This window comes from Pteropus medius, unplaced genomic scaffold (genome assembly GCF_902729225.1).
Source record: "Pteropus medius unplaced genomic scaffold, Ma_sr-lr_union100, whole genome shotgun sequence".
Taxonomy (NCBI): Eukaryota; Metazoa; Chordata; class Mammalia; order Chiroptera; family Pteropodidae; genus Pteropus; species Pteropus medius.
The window spans coordinates 1759276-1777498 of record NW_024355990.1 but is presented as its reverse complement, the minus strand read 5'-3'; the positions used below and the strand labels follow the sequence as shown (position 1 = coordinate 1777498).

At 60.3% G+C, this 18223-nt stretch overlaps 1 protein-coding gene across 5 annotated transcripts; it reads left to right on the top strand.

Moving 5' to 3' along the window:
• The first annotated feature begins 17 nt into the window (after window positions 1–17).
• SLC26A11 (solute carrier family 26 member 11) lies at window positions 18–17624 on the top strand. Of its 5 annotated transcripts, XM_039859337.1 has the most exons (17): window positions 197–1186; window positions 1704–1896; window positions 2200–2285; window positions 4085–4164; window positions 5278–5420; window positions 8493–8668; window positions 9101–9173; window positions 10642–10692; window positions 12384–12444; window positions 13228–13283; window positions 13400–13540; window positions 14500–14627; window positions 14936–15035; window positions 15422–15555; window positions 16006–16078; window positions 16818–16953; window positions 17090–17624. In XM_039859337.1, the coding sequence occupies exons 1-16, from the start codon at window positions 1004–1006 to the stop codon at window positions 16907–16909; spliced, it is 1770 nt and encodes a 589-aa protein (XP_039715271.1). In that variant the 5' UTR covers window positions 197–1003; the 3' UTR covers window positions 16910–16953; window positions 17090–17624. The 5 variants fall into 5 exon arrangements, with proteins under 5 accessions (XP_039715268.1, XP_039715270.1, XP_039715272.1 ...); XM_039859334.1 differs by lacking the exons at window positions 5278–5420; window positions 16818–16953; window positions 17090–17624 and adding an exon at window positions 18–124 and having other exon boundaries at window positions 946–1186; window positions 2018–2285; window positions 16006–16804; XM_039859336.1 differs by lacking the exons at window positions 5278–5420; window positions 16818–16953; window positions 17090–17624 and adding an exon at window positions 65–124 and having other exon boundaries at window positions 951–1186; window positions 2018–2285; window positions 16006–16804.
• Window positions 17625–18223: the final 599 nt, after the last annotated feature.

The window sequence follows — 18223 nt, the reverse complement described above, 5'->3', positions numbered from 1 at the left end:
GCGCGCCAGGCCCCGCCCCGGGTCACGTGCGCGCCGGGCCCCGCCCCCGTCCTCTCCTGTCGGCCCCTCGCTCCCCCTTCCTCTGCGGTTCCTGCGAACGCCGCTGCGGCGACCGCGGTCCCCGGTGAATCTGCGGCGGGCGGCGGGGCCGGGCGGGGCGGGCGAGTTGCTGTGGACAGGCCGGAGTCGCCGGGGGCAGCCGACATGGGGGCGGCGCGGGGACCGACGATGCAGGCGCCTCCCACGGGGACCCCCGCTCCCTACCCACCGCGTCCCCATCGAGGTCCCTGCCGCCCTCGGCCTTGCTGGGGCCGGTGGGCCGCGGACCGTCTCCCAGTGTGGAGTCCCCACCCTTAGACGCCACGGTCCCGGACAAGGCCTTCGCGGGTGGGGGCCGCGTTCGATCCTGAGTGGCCCCGCCAGGCGGTGGGGTGGGGTGGGGGTGGTCCGGGACCGGCTCTGCGCGCTGGGTCCGCCAGGGGACTGGAGGATGCTGCGCCCTCGGAATTAGTGGAGGGGCCTCGGACGTTCTCCCAGAACCAACTAGAACCCGTGGGGACCCTCTAGGGACGCGAATGCCATAGGTGGAGGTTGGAGTAGGACACAGCCTCAGGATGGGAAGCACCCCACCACCACCACCAGTGTCGGAGTGGGTGGAGCCCACCCTGGTGCACAGTCGGAAAGCCCGGAGAGGAGACACCTGGGGTTGGGGCAGGTGGGATTCTGGGAGAGCAGCGAGCAGGGGTCGGAGGGGCACGGGAAGGGGACGCCACCTCCTGCACAAGTTGTTGGCTTCCTCTCTCAGACCAGCAAGGTGGGGAGACTTAACCCATCTGGCTCAGATGCCACCCCACTGGGATGGGAGGAGATGGATCTTTTCTGATGTCCCTGCCTTCCCCCTTGAAGCCCAGACCCTGATTGCTGGTCTCTGTCCCCTACGCCCAGCACAGGCACGTCATCGTCTGAGAAGGCGCTGGGTCAGGCCAGGCCCTTGGGGGCCGGCATGGCCCCAATGTCCTGCTGCTGCTCCCCTGCGGCCGTGCGGAGGCGGCTGCCCGTCCTGGCCTGGCTGCCCAGATACTCCCTGAAGTGGCTGAAGATGGACCTCATCGCTGGCCTCTCGGTTGGGCTCACGGTCATACCCCAGGCGCTGGCCTATGCTGAGGTGGCTGGGCTCCCACCCCAGGTGAGGTGTCTGCCCCCCTGCTCCTCCTGTCCCCTCCATCCCACCTGACCCCACTCTGGGCCCAGAAGCAGAGTAGAAATCCTCCAGACAAAGGGGGCATCCAGGGCTCAGCCCCGTGGGGCCCGAGAAGCCTTGGTTTACGACCTGGAGCGTGTGACTACCTGTGGACAGACACACGCCTTGTAAAGCCTCATCACTGCACTTGTCACGCTGCCACACACAGGCACCGAGCTAGTTCTGGATTAGGTGACGGGGCCAGCGGAATGGCTCATATGGCTGTAAGAGCTTTCTCAGACTCAGACACAGACCCAGACGCAAGCACACAGGCTCCTCCTCCCTCTCACAGGCCGGTAGGAGAAAGGCCCACGGCTGTGGATCAGAGAGCAAGGTTTCCCTGCCCGTGGGCGCTGGTGGACCCTGAGGCCACAGTGGACACACACTCCCTGTGCTCAGATGTCTTCACTAGGGACCCCGTGGGTGTGCCTCCTGGGTGCTCATCCCTCTCTCTCCCCAACAGTACGGCCTTTACTCTGCCTTCATGGGGTGCTTTGTGTATTTGATCCTGGGCACCTCCCGGGATGTGACTCTGGGCCCCACAGCCATCATGTCCCTCCTGGTCTCCTCCTACACCTTCCACGAGCCTGCCTATGCTGTTCTGCTGGCCTTCCTGTCGGGCTGCATCCAGTTAGCCATGGGCTTCCTGTGCTTGGGTGAGACTCTCGGGCCTTCCAGCCGGGGGGCGGGGGCCTACGGTTCTGCCCTTCCTGGGGAACCAAGGCACCTGCGTCCTGGGTTGTCTGGCCCTCAGCATTTCCTCCTCTGCATTCCAAGGGCCGTCCCTGCGGAGGTGGGAAGGGGGAACCCTAGCCTCATCTCCTGCTCTCCAAACCAGCCCAAGCAGGGCGTGTGGCCCGCCGGTCCTTAGCCCCAGCCCCACGCATGCCACCTCTCCCAGCCCACGGTCCCCCGTGGCTTCTGGGATCAGCTCAGTGTGCTCCCTGTTGGCCGGCCAGGGTTCCTGCTGGATTTCATCTCCTGCCCAGTCATCAAAGGTTTCACCTCCGCTGCCGCCATCACCATCGGCTTCGGGCAGGTCAAGGTGAGCACGCTGGTTGGTGCTGGGGTATCTGCCAGGTAGCAGGACCAAAGCCTGTCCTGAGATGTCTGCGCTGGTTGACACCTTGCTGTTCCCGAGCTCAGAGCACGTGGTGCTCGCGTGGGTCTCCGTTAATAAAGCGACCCCTCGGGGAAGATGTTGTGTGATGGTCAGATTGTCCAGCAGGTAAGTCAGGGGGCCTGTAGTGACTGCCCTGCTCTCGTCGTTTTCTGGCCGGTGTGCTTGGCCGCCCTCACAGAGTGATCTCTCCCGCTGCTTTCGCTGCCCCCTCGACCAGCAGGCCCTGGCAGGTCAGCAGCACACTGCCGGATTCCGGCCAGTTCTTCCACGCCCACTTAGCTAGGTGATTTCATGTTCACGTTTCTGCCAATGTCTGTGGAATGTTTTTCAAATGCCACGCTTTTTCGTGTTTCTACGTGAACACGGCTAAGAAGCGCTGGGATCGGCAGTCACTGGTTAGCCGAGGCTGTCATTCAGGCCCCTGGCTCTGGGCTTGAGCTCCTGGAGGATGGGACCGCTTTGCTGTGCTGGGTGCTGAGTAGCTAAGCGCTCAGCTGCCTGTACAGAACCAGCTGAGCTGAACTGTGCACATGAGGCCAAGGGGCCCCTGGTGGCAGGCTCAGGGCCATCTCCCTGTCTCGTGACCCGGTGTCACCGCCCCAGCCTCTCCAGGGTGTGGCTCCCAGGGCCGAGCTCTGCTCCCGGCTGGTGAGCGTCCGGCCCATGGCGACGTGTGTGGGAAGCAAAGGCACTGATCTAGCCGTGCTCTTCCTGCGTGCGAGGCGCGGGGTCCCACGCCTGCCCTGTGTTTAATTCTCACAACACGGGGTGGGGTTGCATGGGGTCATCGCCTCCGTTTAGGGAGGAGGAGACGGCTTTGAAGGGAGGGGCGAGCACCCTTACGTGTAACGTGCAAGTGTCAGGGCCACCACCGCCTGGCGGGACATCTGTTCTTTGTTCTGGAAACTGTGTGCCCGTGTTAGTGTCGAGAATGTTCTCTCATACGACGGGGCGTGTGTAGGGGAGCCCCTTTCCGCGTCCGTGCTTACAGACCCTCGGCCCCCAAGTCGAGGTCGTGACAGCCACCTGAGAGCCCCAGGCTGCGGTTCGGGTGGGGGTCCCTGCCCTGTTCAGGATAGAAGCCCCCTGTAGGTGTCCACCACCCCAGTGCCCTTCCCCGTGTGGGGCTCTGTGCCCTGCCGGTTTGGGGGTCCTCAGAGCTGACCCCCTGCAGGCTGGGCCCCGACTTCTCTCTCAGACGCTCCCGCCCTGTCTCAAGCGGGAGGAAAGACTAAAGTACAGAGCGAAGCCCTTTTCCTCCGCCGCACCCCCGAGAGCTGCGATCCGGGCGGGAGGCCCGGGCTTGGGGTGTTCCTTCCGGCGGGGGGCGGGGCCGGCGGGCGGACCTCGGGCGGCAAACGGGGCGTTGAGCCAATGGGAACGGGGCCTGTGGCGGGGGCGGGGCCGGGGCCGGCGAGGGGACCCCTGGCCAGCACCAGGTCCCACCCGCTTCTCTGCTCTGGGGTCGCTGGGGCTGAAACAAAAATCATTCGCAAGGGCATGCCATGAACCCCAAACGACGAGAAATGCGCCCACCCCCGGTCTCTCCCCTTCTCCCCCCACCGGTAACTTTGACCTCCCGTGCTCGGGGGCTCTGGGTCTTTGGGAAATTAGCTGGTGGTCCCGGGAATCCCATGACGTGGGCCCGCAGGAAGGGCCGGGAGGGAGGCGCCGCGGGCCCGGGTCCGGGAAGGCCGTCTAACCCGAGTTTGTCTGTACAGAACCTGCTGGGACTGCGCGACGCCCCCAGGCAGTTCTTCCTGCAAGTGTGTCACATCCTCCGCAATGTCGGGGACACCAGGTACCCGCTGGCTTTGTTTCTGCCGCCCTGGGAGCAAGCCCTTCCTTCCAGACCCCGCCCCCGCCCCTTCTCCTCCGCTCCCAGGGGCCGCTCATTTCATCCTCCGGGGACTCGCTGCTCAAACAGGGGCCCTGGGAGCAGCACCGCGGGGAGCCGGTTAGGATCCCAGGCCCTCTGGCCAGCCCAGACCGGCTGAGTGAGTCACGGTTACCCGGTTGGGGGTCCCTGTGCACGTGGAAGGGTGAGAAGCCTGCTCTGGGCGATCTGAGAGTCCGTCACGTGACCCGTGCACAGCTGGTAGCGGCAGTGGAAAGTGACCACGTGGCAGAGAAAGCGCAGACGGTGTCCTCTCCAAGGCCCGTAGCCGAAGGAGGAGGGGACACAGGGCGCAGGGAGGGCAGAGGCCACCAGGTTGTGCAGGTGCCCGAGGGATGGACGGCGGTGATCAGAGCTCGTTGTGGGGTTCCTACGTGGAGGAGGGGTCCCTCCCAGCGGGCCGGCAGGTTACAGGGACAAACAGGAAATGCTCCGGAATGAGTTTAGCGGGAGCCAGGACAGCTCTCTGGCTGGAGAAAGAAATGAATCACCTGGGGCGGGGGCCGTAGTGGGCGCTGCCAGCGGGAGCCGCACTGAGGCCTGGAGAGGGTGGGGAGACCCAGTGACTGCCCCCTCCTCCCCCTCTGATCTTTTGCTGAGGCTTCCCAGAGCTGAACCTGCAGGGAGCTGGGGGTTTCCTGGCCGTGTCCTGCAGAAAGTGGGGGGCAACCTCCTGGGGGCAGCGGAAATGGAGACCCACCGGATGGAGAACATCATAGGCCATCAGAAGTGAACCTTCTGGAACAGATGAGGCACAAGGAGCCCAGAGAGCTCTGTGACCCAGAACGTGAGCTAGCAGCCAGGCTGCCACTGTGACAGGGACCTCATTGCCCAGTCCTGCACGGGCTCGTGCCCTTACTGAGTCCTGAAAAAGTTTTCAAAAGAACAGGGATGCAGATTGCTTAGGAAAAAGCAGAAAGCAAATGAGAGAGAACGCTCTCCAGCAGACGTGGCATTGGCCGGCCAGCGGGCGTGGGCCACCATCCAGGCTGGGCAGTGACCAGCGTCTGTCTGCAGGGTGGGTGACGCTGGGCTGGGGCTGGTCTGCATGCTGCTGCTGCTGCTGCTGAAGCTGATGCGAGACCACATGGCTCCCATGCACTCTGAGATGCCCCTTGGCGTGCGGCTCAGCCACGGGCTGGTTTGGACCGCCACGACAGGTGAGGGGCCTGCCGGCTGAGGGACGGCTGCCATCGCTGCGCCGCACAGCCTGGGCCACAAGTCCTGGTCACCCCAGGAGCTCCAAGCCCCATTCCTGGAGACTCCCTTATCGCCCGTCTGGGTGCGACTTGGGAACTGGGGTATTTAAAACTCGCTGGGTGGTTCTGATTCGCCCCTGGGGCCGAGAACAGTGTTTTGCAGCGGGAGTTCCCAACCAGGGGTGACTTTGCCCCCAGGGGGCATCGGGCAGTGTCTGGACATTTCTGGTTGACTCTACCGGACACTACTGGCAGCCTCCCCCAGCAAAGAATGAGCTGGCCCCAAATGCCGGCAGCGCTGGATCGAGGAGCCCTGATGTGTAGGCAGCTCCCTGGGGGGCAGAGGGGGGACGTGTGGCTGAGAGCCAGAGGCTGTGCTTCACTTGCATACCTGCTGGAGGCGCAGTTTGCTTCCGGTGTGGAATCAATAGGCTCATTGAAGAAAGGCTGCAAAAGAAAGAGTCCCAGTGTGGCCGCCTCTGGCCCCCCTGGCTGCGCCGCGTCCGTAACCCCAGACGGGAAGGCAGGTACAGAAGCTGAATGGGTTGTAATCTAACATGCAGTGATTGACGGCTCATGGCGCACTTCGCAGACACAGCGCTTTTGATTCCCATGACGGCCTCTGGGAAGGGCCATCGCTTTCCCCATTTGAGCTTCGAAAGGTAAAACAGACCAACCAAACACGACCTCTCGACTCACACAGCGAGGACTTACCGCAGGTCATCTGCCTTGTTTTCTGATCAGGAGATGTGCAAGTGTGTTGATTTTATTGATCTTCTCACAAAACCAACTTTTTATTTCATTGGTCTCTGTTGCTTTTGTCTTCTACTTCATTGATTTATGTTCTGATCTTTATTATTTCTTCTCTTCTGCTTATTTGGGGCTTACTTTACCTTTCTTTTTCAAAGTCTGAAGGCGGAAGCCCAGGACGTCGACCTGAGACCTTTCTTTTTTTCTAGTAGAGATGGTTAGTACTATAAATTTCCCTCTCAGCACTGCTTTGGCTGCATCTCACGATTTTGACTTCTTTGACTCATGGATTATTCAGAAGTGGTTTATTTATTTTCTCCTTTGAACCAGGAGCTATTTAGAAGTTATTGAGTTCCAAAGATTTGGAAATTTTCTAGTTAGTATTTTGCCATTGATCTCTAATTTAATTCCATTGTGGTCAGAGAATATTCTTTGCATGGATGTACGCACGTAACATTACAATTTTCTCTTGAAATGACTCTTTTCGTCCATGGTAATAGTCTTCGCTCTGAAATCTACGTCGATATTAATAAACCTACTTTGCGTTAGCTTCAAACCTACTTTGATTTACCATTCCAGCTTTTTTGGAGCAGTATTAGCACATGTTTTCCCACCCTTTTACTTTTAACCTGTTTAACTTAATCTGTGTCTTTAGGTCGAAAATGTTTTTGTGGGAAGCATCTAGCTGGGTTCTGTTTTTCAGTTCCATCTGACCATCTCTGCCTTCTACCTGGGGGCGATGCCGCTTCTGTTTAATGTGATGATGGGTACGTTTCAGACCTTCAGCTCTTCCGTGTTGCCATTCGCTTCCTGTTTGTCTCGTGTAGTCTTCGTTTCCTTTTCCTCTTTTTCTACAGTCTTTAGGATGGAGCGTTTTTTATGATTCCCCTGATTTTCCTCACTGGCTTATCGACAGTAACTCCTGCGTGGTTTTTCGTGTGTTTGTTTATTCGCGATTGCTTCAGGGTTTGCGGTATACCTCTTTATCTTACCGAAGTATACATTCAATTTCATGCCAACGTAAGAACCAAGACAGGATACTTCCACATCTCCCTTCCTAGCCTCTGGGCCGCTGTCCTAGATTGTTCTTCAGCATCCATTATAAAGCCCACAGCAATCTCACTTCTCCCTTGAAACGCACCCTTACTTTTAAGAAAAACAGCCTTGCGTTTGCCCACATCGTCACACGGTCACTCCTGGTGCTCTGCGTTCCTTCGTGTAGACCCGGATCCCCACGCCCGTCAGTTTGCCTCCGTCTCGTAGGGCAGGCCTGCTGGCGATGACTCAGCTTTTGTGTGTCTGGAAAAGTCTTTATTTTGCTTTTGTTTTTGGAATGTAGCTTTGCTAGATACAGACTTCTACACAGGTTTCCCCGCTTCCAAACTTTAAAGATGCTGTCCTGGCCTCGGCCTCCCTCGCTTACGACCCGACGGCTGCCGTCATTCTTATCTTCGTTCCTTGGTCTATGACCTGCTCTTTGGCTACTTTTAAGATGCTGTCTTGACCGCTGGTCTTAGGCATCTCGATGAAGATGTGCCTGGTCGTTTGGTTTTGTTGTTCATGTTTCTTGAGCTTGGGATTCACTGAGCTTCTCGGATGCGCGAGTTTGCACTTTTCACTGAATTCAGAATTCAGAGCCTTGTGCCGCCCCCTACGCCGCTCCGCGGGCTTTCTCTGCGGACTCTGGTGCACGTGGAATAGGCTACTTGAACTTGTGCCGCGGCTACCGATTCTCTGTACGATTTTTCTGCCTTTATTTTCTTCACGTCTCATTTTGGATAGCTTCTCTTGCCACATCTTCAGGTTCACTAGCCTTTTCCCCTGCAACATCTAATCTGTTTTTAATGCCATCCAGTGTATTTTTCATTGCAAACATTATGGCTTCTATTCCTAAAAGTTTAATCTGGGAGCTGCACACATACGCACACACTCCATTGGTCCAGGTTTTAGTTTCAGGAAGCGGGGGACGCCTGTGTCACTCCATCTCGCTTGAAAGCGGAATCGTCCTGGGACAGCTGACCCCAAAGAGCGTTTCCAGCTCTGCTCTTGGCTGTGCGGTCACCGGTGACCAGTAGGTGACGCGCACACTGGCCCTGTGTGTTGCTCGTCCTCTGTCCTACCTTTGTGCATTTTGCATGGGGTCGTGGGTTCACGCCGGCCACACGGTCGCTTGTATCTGAGCTGCGTCCGAGGCCGGAGTATGAGAGGCCGTGGCCGGGAAGGGTCTTCTGCTTCTGTACCCGGAGCAGCCGGGTCTCACCGACGGGTCCCCCTCCGTCCTAGCTCGCAATGCCCTGGTGGTCTCCTTTGCTGCCCTGGTCGCGTACTCCTTTGAAGTGACCGGACACCAGCCTTTCATTCTAACCGGGAAGATAGTCGAGGGGCTCCCGCCAGTCCAGGTCCCTCCTTTCTCAGTGACCACTGCCAACAGGACAGTCTCCTTCGCCGAGATGGCACAGGTGGGTCGAAATGGGGAGCCGAGGCCGCAGCGGCCCCTGGGCCTGGTTCTGTACCCCTAATGCATCTGCTTGGCGACAGGGAGCTCTGAGCTCAGCTAGGCCACCGAGTCCTCAGGACAGGGCGTCTGGGCTCAGGGACAGACAGGACAGGGTTCCGGACCGGGCACAGCCTGAGGGAGCCCCACATTGATTTCTCTGCCTCAAGCCCAGGGGCGTCCCTGCCGTTGTGGACGCTGGTGTGGCAGGAATTTGCTGTCCTGCCCCCGGCCTGCCCCTTGTCCGGTCAGCATGCGGGAGCTCACGGCCCTGCAGCCAGACAGCGTTCACGCGCTCTGCCAGACGTGGACGAGCCGGTGTCTGCCTTGGCCGGTCACTGCCTGCTCAGACCCTCCTCCCCCAGGGGCCGCTCACCGTCCGTCTCCCCTCTCGCAGGACATGGGGGCTGGGCTGGCCGTGGTGCCCCTGATGGGTCTGCTGGAGAGCATCGCGGTGGCCAAATCCTTTGGTAAGGTGCCACCACTGTCCCCACCCTGCCGTCCCACCCCGGGGTGCCACCTGCCTTGCTTGCCTGCTTTCTTGCTTGCTTTCGTCTGTTCTGATTTGTAAAAATTTGAGTTTTGATCCAAGTAATACAGTGCTCATATTTTTAAAAGAAATCTATAGTAAAATTGAATTTACAGTAAAAAAACGCTTTCCGGGGCGGCTGGGGGTGTTTGACAGCCCGCCATCCATGGAACAGCGGACCTCCACACCTCGGCCCCGGATTCTGCTCCCTCTGCGTGAGTGGCGGCCCCTCGGCCCTTCACGTGGCCCTGCCCTTCCCTCTCAGGCCCGCTGGCCGTCCAGCGATGCGCCCTCCGTGTGGGTGACAGCTTCATTTCATGCCGTCACACGGTTAAGTCTTCCTGTGCTTGGACAGAGCTTGATTCCAGGGGTTAAAACCTAATAAACAGCCTACGTCATCACAACCTCGTAGCCCGTGTTAACCGGCCAGGTTGCGCCCGCGTTACATTTCCTTCTCCAGGGTTCCAGCATCTTGACGCTCACACTGTCCCCAGGAGACCCTCTAATGTCCCTCATTCGGGGCTTTCCTTTCCAGACGCCCACAGCTGCTCGAGGTCACACTGGGCATTTCGGTTGCTGGAATGACCGGCTCACAGCTTTCTCCATTTTTTTGTTTTCCCGGTTTGTTGTTTGTTTTGACGGCCCAGCTTGGAACCTGGGCGTCTTCGTTTGCCGATCTCCTGCCCTAATTTGTGAAGCTCGTCATTTTCGGGGTTCAGTAAACCACAGCCTGCTGCCCTCATCCGAGGAATGGCTTTTGTGTTTTTAAATGTTGGAAAAAAAATTCTAAAGGAGATTAGTAATTTGTGACACACGAAAAGTATATGAAATTCGCATTTCTGTTCACAAAAGGGTTTGTGGGAACCGGCCTTGCTCACTGCTCATGTGTTCGCTCCCTTCACGCTCCGTGGCACACAACGTGGCCTCTGGAGCCTGAGGCTTCACAGAAAACCTTTGCCCACCACGGTCTACATTTTGTCCCCCAAATCTCTGCCCGCTCATTTCTCTGCAGTGGCCTCGTCTGCGGCTTTCTAGTCATCTCGACTTGTACTCAGAGAGGTTTTTAGTTTGAAACTTTTTCCGTGATTATAAAAGTGACACACATTTGTTGTAGAAAATATCGAAAGTTTAGCAAAGTATAAAGAAGAAGGAAATCACCTGTCGTCGTCCTCGACCCCCGACCTCTGTTGACATTCTGCTGTCTGTTTCTGCTTTTTTTCTGAAACACAGACACGTACCTGTATACACTTGATTGTGTGTGCATGTTCTATGTGAGTTTCTACACTTATATTTACAAAACTTTGGACTATGCCGTAGGGAGAAACTCGTAACCTATTTTCACTTCGTGAGCGTTTTCCTACTGACGTCAGGTATCTAGTGACAATGTTTTTATTGTCTCTTCTCTTTAGCGTCCCAAAATAATTACCGCATCGATGCCAACCAGGAGCTGCTGGCCATCGGTAAGACTGGGGTGTCGCTGTCACGAGTTCTGGGCGCCTCCCTGTGTGTCTGTCGCCTGAGTTGTGATGATTTCAGTGACTGCTGTGGTGGGGCGCAAGGGGCAGAGGTGGCCCTGTGTTGGGCCAAGTTAACCACGGACTCGGAGTGGGAGGAGGGGCTGGACGTCTGGTGTCCATTCTGACTGACACCGGGTGCCTGCCGCATACCAGATCCTGAGGCCTGCGGCATGTTCTAGCCCAGGAGTGCCCAGAACGCGCCTCCTGGGGTTCAGAGAGCTGAAGAGTGTGGCCAGGCAGAGGCTCAGGCGAGCCCGCGGTCGTGCGGGGTCCTGAGCACCTTTGTCCGCCTGGCCTCCCTCCAGGCGGGGTGGGCAGATTCGCAAGGCTGTCTCACCGTGGAAGGGGCCTGTGCCTAGTATCACACTTAGCTTCCTTTTATCGTTATGAACCTGGCCCCTCTGGTGGTTCAGTGTGAGACCGCGGCGTGAATCTTAAATTTGGTTGTGGTCACTGTTTTTAACTTCGTTGATACCAGGCCTTCCTGCTCCTCGTGAGGTGGGCACAGGTCCTACGGGTGGCACTGCTTGTCCCTTCCACTCAGACGACTTCCCGGAGCATTGGGACCCCAGCTGCTGGTGTCTTGGCAGCGAAGGGCATGGGGCCCCAGTGTGCGTCACGGGCATGTAGCCAGTGCTGCTCTGAGCTCATGGTCAGTGGAGTCGGTGGCCCCAGAATCGCTCGCCCCAGAGCAAGTCTCTGACTTTCCACGTGCCCGCCAGTAAATGTCCCAGATTTGAGTTTCAGAGCTTGTCATGTCCACCTGCAAATGGCACAGACCCTCTGCTGATGACACGGTGAGTCTAGGGCACAACCCAGGCAGAAGCTACAAGCAGGACAGTCACAAAGCTGAGGTTTCTGAGGTGGACATGTTGACCTCACAGGCTGCTGACCCCGTGGTGTCAGGCCAGGCAGCTTCCCACAAGCGCAGAGCAGGGGGCTGACATGTCCCCCACAGATCACTGGTGCTAGGAGGCGTCCCCCCATACCCCCTCTCGGCGTGAGCTGGGCTGTGGGACCTGGGGGGCCTGGTTATGAGTGGACCCCACCCTGAGCTGTCTCACCTGGGGCCCCTTGTGGGTTTCGTGGGGCGGGGAGGCCGTGGTCTTTGCGAAGGTCTGGCTGGGATGGATGCTGCCTGGCCACCTGTGCTGGATGTAGCTAATTAGCCCGGTTCTTAGGTCCTAGCCAGGCCCGGGCAGGGTTCCATCCAGCGTGGGTTAATTTGCGTCATGTGTCACGTGGGGACGACAGCCTGCTAGCTGTGACCTCTGCCTGTCGACTCCACCGTGGATGGCAACGGACCTCCTGGGCACTTTGGGCCCGTCCATGCCATCCTCGGCCATCCCCATACACCCTCCTGGGGAGCTGGGGTTCCTGTCTCCATCGCGTGTGGGAAGAAGTCGTGTTCCATCACACAGACCGGGCGGGCAGTTATTTTTAAACTTGAGAGCGAGATTCGACCTCGGCGAACTCGGCAAAGACCTTGGTTGGTTTTGCCCTTCCCTGAGAGACCCTCCAGGTCTGGGCCGCCCCCGTGGCTCCCCCATCTCAGTCTCCCCGTCTCCTGGCTCCATCTCCCTCGCCCTGCCGCCCCCTCCCCCATAAGCCAGTCTGTTCTGTTTCCTCCCCAGGCCTGACCAACGTGCTCGGCTCCTTCGTCTCTTCGTACCCGGTCACGGGCAGCTTTGGACGGTGAGTGACCACTTCCTTCTCTATGCTTCTGAGGGGTCCCTCAGCCCAGGCCAGAGGGTCCTTCCCCGGCCAGGCCCTGGCCCGCGTCCCGACGCCGGGGTTACAAGTCCGCCCATCCTGGTGGCCGCAGCCCTGGTCAGCCGCTGCGGCATCCGCGGGTGGCTCGCTGCTCTCCTCCAGGATCCCGTCCGGTTTTCTTCACACGCACACACGGCCGCTGCACGTTGATGCGAATAGGTCCGTGAGCACGGGTCCCAGAGCCGGCGCCAGTTCCTAAGGAGGGCGGGGCGGGGGCCGCAGCTCCACGCTGGGGGCGTAGCGTCCCCGTGGGGGCCTCACGCTGCCCGCGCCTCCTGGGGTCCCTGCCTCCCAACTTCCGCTGCTCGTAAGGACACCAGTCGGACCGGACAGGGGCCACCCTAAGGCCTTGCCTTAGCTCAGTCACCTCCTCGAAGACCCAGCCGCATCTTCCGGAGCTGGGGGGGCTTAGGGCTTCAACACGAGGGTTTGGGGGACACGGCTCGGCCCACGACAAGGAGGTGGACGTAATACTCCCTGCTGGATATTTGGGTTCGTGACCAGGCCCTTCTCGGGTGTGCCGAGGGGTTGTTTCGGGTTTGTTTAGGAGGTCCGGGAAGTCCCCCTTTGGTGAGAGGACCCCAAAGCTGCGTTGTGCCCCTGAGCCTCATGCCGACGTTGACGGGGCCCGTGTTCCCTCTCGGGCCCGTCCTCGGGCCTCCCCTGCTCCGGCCGCCACTCACCGGTCTCTGTGTTGCTTTCCAGGACAGCCGTGAACGCGCAGTCGGGGGTGTGCACCCCAGCGGGGGGCCTGGTGACGGGTGAGCACCCCACATACGGCTCCCCCGTGTGCCACGTCGCCCCGTGCAGGGGCCGGGCCCTGGGTGGGGGTCAGCGCCTCGGGGCGCTGTGGTTACCGGCGTCTGCGCCCCCACAGGAGTTCTGGTGCTGCTGTCGCTGGGCTGCCTGACCTCGCTCTTCCCCTACATCCCCAAGGCGGCCCTGGCGGCCGTCATCATCATGGCCGTGGCCCCCCTGTGCGACCCCAGGATCGTCAGGACGCTCTGGCGTGTGAAGAGTACGTGCCGGCTCACCCGTCAGCACGAGGTCACGGCTGCCCTCGCCACCTCCTCCGAGCCGCAGACGGGCCGAGTGGCTCTGGGAGCTGTGACCGGGGGGCCCGGGTCAGGGCTGCCATGAGGATGGGCCTCCCGCAGCTCGGAGCTGGCGTCGGCGCTGGGCGGGTCTGCGGTGCGGGGCTCATCCCCACCTCCACCCCTCTCCACCTTGCAGTCCCTGCGGGGGGCTGGGGGACATCAGGGAGACCAGCAGGGGCCAGAGCGGCCATCACAGTGGCTCAGGGTCCCCGGGGCCAGCAGCCCCCCTAGCGCACCAGGCCTCTGTTCCCTTCCGTGGACGCAGTTACGGGGCACGTGCGGCTTCCCTGGTGTCCTTGTGGTCGGCCGCCCTGCAAGTGTCCAGCGGACGGGTCAGTGACTTTATCCCGTGTCCGTTACGTGCCAGGGCTTTTTCTGTGTCATGCAGCCCGTCTTTGAACAGCCTCGTGCTGCTGCTGTGCCTCTGAGAACGTGAGGCCCAGGGAGGGAGGGGGCCCAAGTGACGTGGGGGTAGTCACATCCCAGACTGACCCCCAGCCCGCCCACTTCGCCCCAGGACACCCCCTCCTGCAGCTCAGAGGAGTCGCGAGTTTCAGCCAAGGGGTCCCAGGCCTGGGCTGGAGGAGTCACCTGGTCTCCTGGCCTCCCACTTCCCAGGCCTGGCCCTGTCCCCAGGTCCCTTCCTCCTCGGTCCCCGTCGGCCTCCTCTCAGAGGGTATGGTTGTGGGCATGGGTTTTCTGTCTCTGACACTTCCCTGAGCCAGCATGGCCATCATGAGTCCCCAGACAGGTCCTTGGAGGCTGCTTGGGGTCCTCGATAGTTTTACCCATTACGCGAAAAGCCACGGGTCATTTGCTGGTTGGTGGGGGCGGGGAGCTCCCCGGGGAGGGGCCGCCCTCAGCCCGTCTCCTCTCCCAGGGCTGGACTTGCTGCCCCTGTGCGTGACGTCCCTGCTGTGCTTCTGGGAGGTCCAGTACGGCATCCTGGCCGGGACCCTGGTGTCTGGGCTGATCCTTCTGCACTCCGTGGCCAGACCCCAGATGAAGGTACTAGCCCCCAGGCTCCCCGAGAGGTCCGCTGGCCTCAGGGGCCCAGAGGGCTGAGGCAGGCAGGACCCCTTGGCCCTCAGTTCGAGCTCGCGGTGTGCTTGTGGCCTGTGGCACTGCCAAGTGACCGTTCACCTAGCAGGCGGGAACAACCCTCTCAAACCACAGCGTCCTCCTGCTGCACAGGGGGCCGTGGGCAGGGCGAGGGCCCATGTCAGCTCTGCACCCTGTTCCCCCCAAGCCTGGCAGAGCCGCCCCATTCGACTCGCCTCCGGGACTCACTAGTTTGCCTCCACCACTGTCCCCAGGTGTCAGAGGGGCCGGTGCTGGTCGTGCAGCCGGCCAGTGGCCTGCACTTCCCCGCGGTTGAGACCCTCCGGGAGGCGATAGTGAGCCGGGCTCTGGAAGGTACGTGGGCCAGGGCCGGGGTCACCGCAGCCCCCTCTGCATCCGGTCTGCTCCTGAGGCACCCCAAGGCCCTACCCTCCACAGTCAGGGCAGAGCTCGCTCCTCGGGTCCAAGAGGTCCGGGTGTCTCAGGGGCGTCTCCCCTGGCCTCCTCCTTCCGGTGAGTGCCCCTTGTCCTCATGAGGTGAGGGTGGCTGCTCCCCTACACTCACCACTGAGGACCCCTCCCTCCTTCTGGAAGGAAAGGGCCAGCCCTCGCACTGCAGGAGACAGCTGCTGCTGTCGCCTCGGGCCCCTGACCCCTTCCCACTGGAGCAGAGAGCTCTCGATGGCCTCGCTCTGCTCGCGCCCCGAGCCGGTGTGACCGGCTCGCGCCTGCGCCCACAGCACCCCGCCCGCGCTGCGCCGTGCTGGACTGCACCCATGTCTGCAGCGCCGACTACACCGTGGTCCTGGGGCTGGCAGGGCTCCTGGAGGACTTCCGCAGCCACGGCGTCACCCTCGCCTTCGTCGGCCTGCAGGTGGGTGCCCCATAACAGCTGGCGCCTGTCACTTTCAAACCAGCCCGTGAGGTGGGTGTTGTCATCATCCCCGTGTCGGGACGAGGGCACCGAGGCCCGGAGAAGCCGAGTAGTCTGCTCAGGGTCACACAGCAAGGGCGGGGCCCAGGCCCCAGACCTGGGGTTCGTGACCATGACGCTCCAGGTCACATTTATAGGGCACTCGTCCTCCTCTTCGTCCTATGGAGAGTTTATTTAAGCAACGTTCCCCTTCGAGCATTCCCCGCAGGCCTGGTCCTCTCCTGTCCCCCGCGTGGAGTGGGGGTGCAGCCGGGAGGAGCACCCACCCAGGGGCCGTGGACGCTGTGCCGAGGCCAGCGGGCAGCAGGGCTGGGGGCAGGCCCTGGCTGCCTACCCCGTGCGCCACAGTGGGAGTGTCCCGCCTAAAACGAGCACCCGTCTGTCCCGCAGGTCCCTGTGCTGCGTGTCCTGCTGTCCGCCGACCTGAGCCACCTCCAGCACTTCCCCACCCTGGAAGAAGCAGGTGGGTGCAGCAGAGTCACCGGGGACGAGCTGGGACAGCCCAGTGTGCCCACACTCTGCAGGCTCAGACCCGCCGGACAGAACCCCGGGGGACGGGAGGGTCAGACGCTCGAGTCTGAGAGTGGGGAGCTTGGGGACGATGGGGGGACCGTGTGCGCCTTGTCCGGGCCGTTGGTGGCAGGGTCTTGTTTCTCAGGGCTGTGAGTGTCTTCATGTGAGGTTCGGTTCACGCGATGACTTGCGTAGCTCTGAACGTCAGTTTGGGTTCTGACGGGCGAATCTGGCCGGGATGTAGGACGTTTCCATCCTTCCAGAAAGTTCCTTCCTCCCTTCCCCAGTGACCCTCGAGAAGGAGCCCCTGTTCTGTTTCTTCCGCCGTAGTCAGCTCTGCCTCTTCCAGAGCTGCGTGTAGCTGGGGTCGTAAGACCTGTCTTCGCATCTGGCGTCCTCAGCCCCACGTGGCGACGCCGCACGCTGCTGCTGCTGGAGCAGCTGAGACTCCGGTCGTGGAGGCCGGATGAGCTGCGGCCCAGCCAGCAATCAGACAGGGCCTCCGTGGCACGGAAAGGGGTGCGGTGCTGACGGGGATGGGGTGAAACCCGGCCCGGAGCTGGGGATGCAGCCAGGGACCGCCAGCTCCCTCTGCGCCGGGCTCTGAGATGCCGGCTCGAACCCCGTCCGTGAGCAGACCCTCCCCCACGTCCGCTTCTTAGTGCCTGAAAAGCTTGTCTTTTCTGCAGAGAAACACCTGAATCGAGAACCGGGAACCCAGCCTTACAATGTCGGTGACGATTCTGTCCCCGAGCACAAGGTCGCCCTGTTGAAGGTCTGAGTGGACCCCCGCGGGGCGTCCGGCGTTTGGGAGTCACGCAGAAGGTTTCGTCATCGTGAGGGCAGAAGGCCGAGGCAGACGCCCCGGGGAGCGAGGCGGGGACCAGGTGTCGGGACCCGCAGCGGGGCCTGGCCGGCTTCCTTTCGGGCGATTGAAAAGTCACCTCCCTGTATTCCCCAGCAAAGGCCGTTTGTTTTTGAAGAGTGGTTTGGAGAGAGCCTTCTAGAATGACGGACCATGGGAGCAAGGGAGGAGCAGGGACCTCAGCCTGGTCTAGGAGGCGCGTCCTGGGACCTCAGCACCTTCCTGGATTGTGAGGCGGGGGCGCATCTCGGAGGTGGGCTCCAATCTCAATGGCGGCATCTGTGCTGTTTTGAGAAGAAAACCAAGGTGTGCCAAACGACTTAAAGTGTCTGCTAGAAGTAATTTTGTTGTTTGTGTTTTTTAAATTTAAAAAGTCATAGCTTTGGTGTTTTGAAAAAAATCATAAGTGTTTATTGTAAGAACTACAGAAAACCACCTCCCGTCCGTGTGGGATTGGTGGTGGCCCCAGACGCCCCCCCAGGCCACGTGTGTGTCTGTACGCCAGCACGTGGGTGTGCGTTCAGCCTTACGTAAGTGGGGTTGTGCCCCCTGTGGCACTCACATTCCCATGCGGTCATTACTGTGAATTTTTTCTGGTGATAATAAATCGAGAAGATAGTTTTCATGGCTACCTGGCATTTTGTTCTGTATGAGTGTCGTAATCTACTTGGTGGGCCTCCACATGTGGACTGCGGCCCGTTCCGCACGTGCGTGCATGCTTCAAATTTCACCTCGATCTTCAGAGGACCCCTGCGCGCATCTCAGTGGCCGACACACACAACACACACAACACACGGGGAGCGTCTGTGCCGCGTCTCAGCCCCGCCTTCTAGGAGAAGCTTCCGAGCTCACTGCCCCAAACTCCTCCCCGCTTTCTGGCCTGGCACACAGACGACCTCCTGCTGCCCCTGGAAGCCACGTACTGAGAATGGCAGTGTGGGTTGGCTGCAGTGGAGGGGGACCCTGCCCACCTGTCCAGCGGCGAGCCCCGGATGGGGGACGCACCGCCCCACAGCTGTACAGTGCGGGCTGCAGGTGGGAGCCCGGGGGTCGTTTGAACGCTTCCGGTGACCGCATTGAAAAAGTGAGGGGGCCCTGAGAAACTAACTTACGTCTTTACCCAACCCATTAACCCCAAATATCACCTTTTCAACCCCAAATGTCATCTACATGGAACCGAGCAGCGAAATAGTCCACGTGACTTTCTTTTTGTACCAAATCTTCAGAACT

Coding starts and splice junctions, on each gene's coding strand:
- SLC26A11 (XM_039859334.1), top strand. CDS start 1,004: ATGGCCCCAATGTCCTGCTGCTGCTCCCCTGCGGCCGTGCGGAGGCGG. Junction 2,286..4,084: donor TCGGCTTCGGGCAGGTCAAG/GTGAGCACGCTG, acceptor TTGTCTGTACAG/AACCTGCTGGGACTGCGCGA. Junction 4,165..8,492: donor CGCAATGTCGGGGACACCAG/GTACCCGCTGGC, acceptor CCTCCGTCCTAG/CTCGCAATGCCCTGGTGGTC.